Source organism: Anneissia japonica, unplaced genomic scaffold (genome assembly GCF_011630105.1).
Source record: "Anneissia japonica isolate Jap-2015-1 unplaced genomic scaffold, ASM1163010v1 scaffold288292_len1863012_cov191, whole genome shotgun sequence".
Taxonomy (NCBI): domain Eukaryota; kingdom Metazoa; phylum Echinodermata; class Crinoidea; order Comatulida; family Comatulidae; genus Anneissia; species Anneissia japonica.
In genome coordinates this window covers 1325477-1327020 of record NW_022688773.1, presented here as the reverse complement: position 1 = coordinate 1327020, position 1544 = coordinate 1325477, and the positions used below count along the sequence as shown (strand labels likewise).

Genomic DNA, 1544 nt, shown 5'->3' with positions numbered 1-1544 from the left:
TATATATGATGTGTGTTTAATATTCACATGCAATAGGTCTATACATTACCAAATATTTTGTAAATTGTACAGTAATCTGCAAACAAATAATTATTTACTACAGTCCGAGAATTTGACGTTGGCTAGCGGCACCCTTTGAGGTCCTGGAAGACTGCACTGCTCGTTAGTGTTTGACACCTTTACCTTTACGCACATGGTTCAAATTTATCGTTTTATCATTAACTATTATGTAGCAATACTGTACTGACTCAAATTGATGTTTATGACCACACATGACACATTTTCACACTCATGGTCTACGAAATCAGTTGCAATAACCAATATATTTTGTTTGCATTACTTTATAGTCCTATGTCTATTTTAGCTAGGTAGGTCCTTGCACATAGATCAAAAAGCAAAAAGCGTAAACAGCGATGCCATGGGAAACGATGAATGGTAAACGTTAATCACTCGATATTGATTTAAATTTATAGATATTTAAAATAATTATTAGGCCTATACAAAACAAATAAATAACGTAATTTAGGATAATACACGAGTTTTTTTTTTATGGTCCAGCACCTGTGGTATACTGTGCAATACGCACCTCGTCAGAGAGTTGGGTCTAACCTATAAAAGAAATAACGTAATTCATCCTAGCTTACCTGGATTTACATGAAGTCGCTTCATCCAAGGGTAAAGACGGGGCTGACTGTCGACTAACTTGGTTGCTTTTTGCGCTGTCGTCCTAAAAAACGTAGCCGCCGTATCAACGCATGATTGTGAGACGCTCGGCACTGTAGGTTGAAAGGGCGACTTATGGCTCCATTCTGTAGCCGTTCCCACGCCCGTACCACTAAATGTGAATCCTGTTTGGCCTGAGTTTAGCTGATTATAGTTACAATCAGCATACCACTGTTCATAAGATGGTGTTGCCATCGTTGTGTAAGGAGAATAACTACACGATTGGTTTGAATGCTGCGAAGAAAAGGGGGCATATTGACTTCCGTAAAGTTGCCCGGTTGGTATATAGTTCGACTGCGAATACTCTTCAATCGGTGGAAACTTTGGATCTATACCATGCGACGTTGAGCTTAGAAACGAATTCATGTTAACTGACTGAAACTTTGATCCCGGTTTGGGGAAAAATCCTTTTTGACTCAATATATATTACAGCACTTTTGGTAGTTGTTATGGTAGACAAGATTCTGCTCTCGAACTTGTCTGATGCACGTGACAACCGGCAGCCAATCACCAAGGTGTGAAGATAGCGCAGGCATTGAATCAATCCCTCCTATCAATGCTAAGATACGGCGCCACGGGTTGACTACAATTCCTACGGGTCTGCCGAGTTCGTTTATTTATGCATGATTTCTCATTCTTTTTCATTCTTTTGTGTTTTGGACAGCGCGTGGTATGTGATATTGCATAACAATAGTATTTTTCCCATTTTTGAATGTACAGTAAAAAATATATCTCATCATAAATTTAACCTTGAAATCTTAGCATGCTCACTGTTTTCATTAAGAACGCAATGGCCCAAGGCTTGTGTTGAGACGACTAGA

At 38.9% G+C, this 1544-nt stretch overlaps 1 protein-coding gene across 1 annotated transcript in view; it reads right to left on the bottom strand.

Annotated features, from left to right (window-relative positions):
• The window catches only part of LOC117123373 (homeobox protein Hox-B4-like), a 3806-nt gene extending 2526 nt beyond the window's left edge, over positions 1–1280 (bottom strand). Inside the window, exon 1 of the mRNA XM_033269269.1 lies at positions 645–1280. Within this exon, the coding sequence (XP_033125160.1) occupies positions 645–1089 (445 nt within the window). The 5' untranslated portion in view covers positions 1090–1280. The remainder of the gene's footprint in view (positions 1–644) is intronic.
• Positions 1281–1544: the final 264 nt, after the last annotated feature.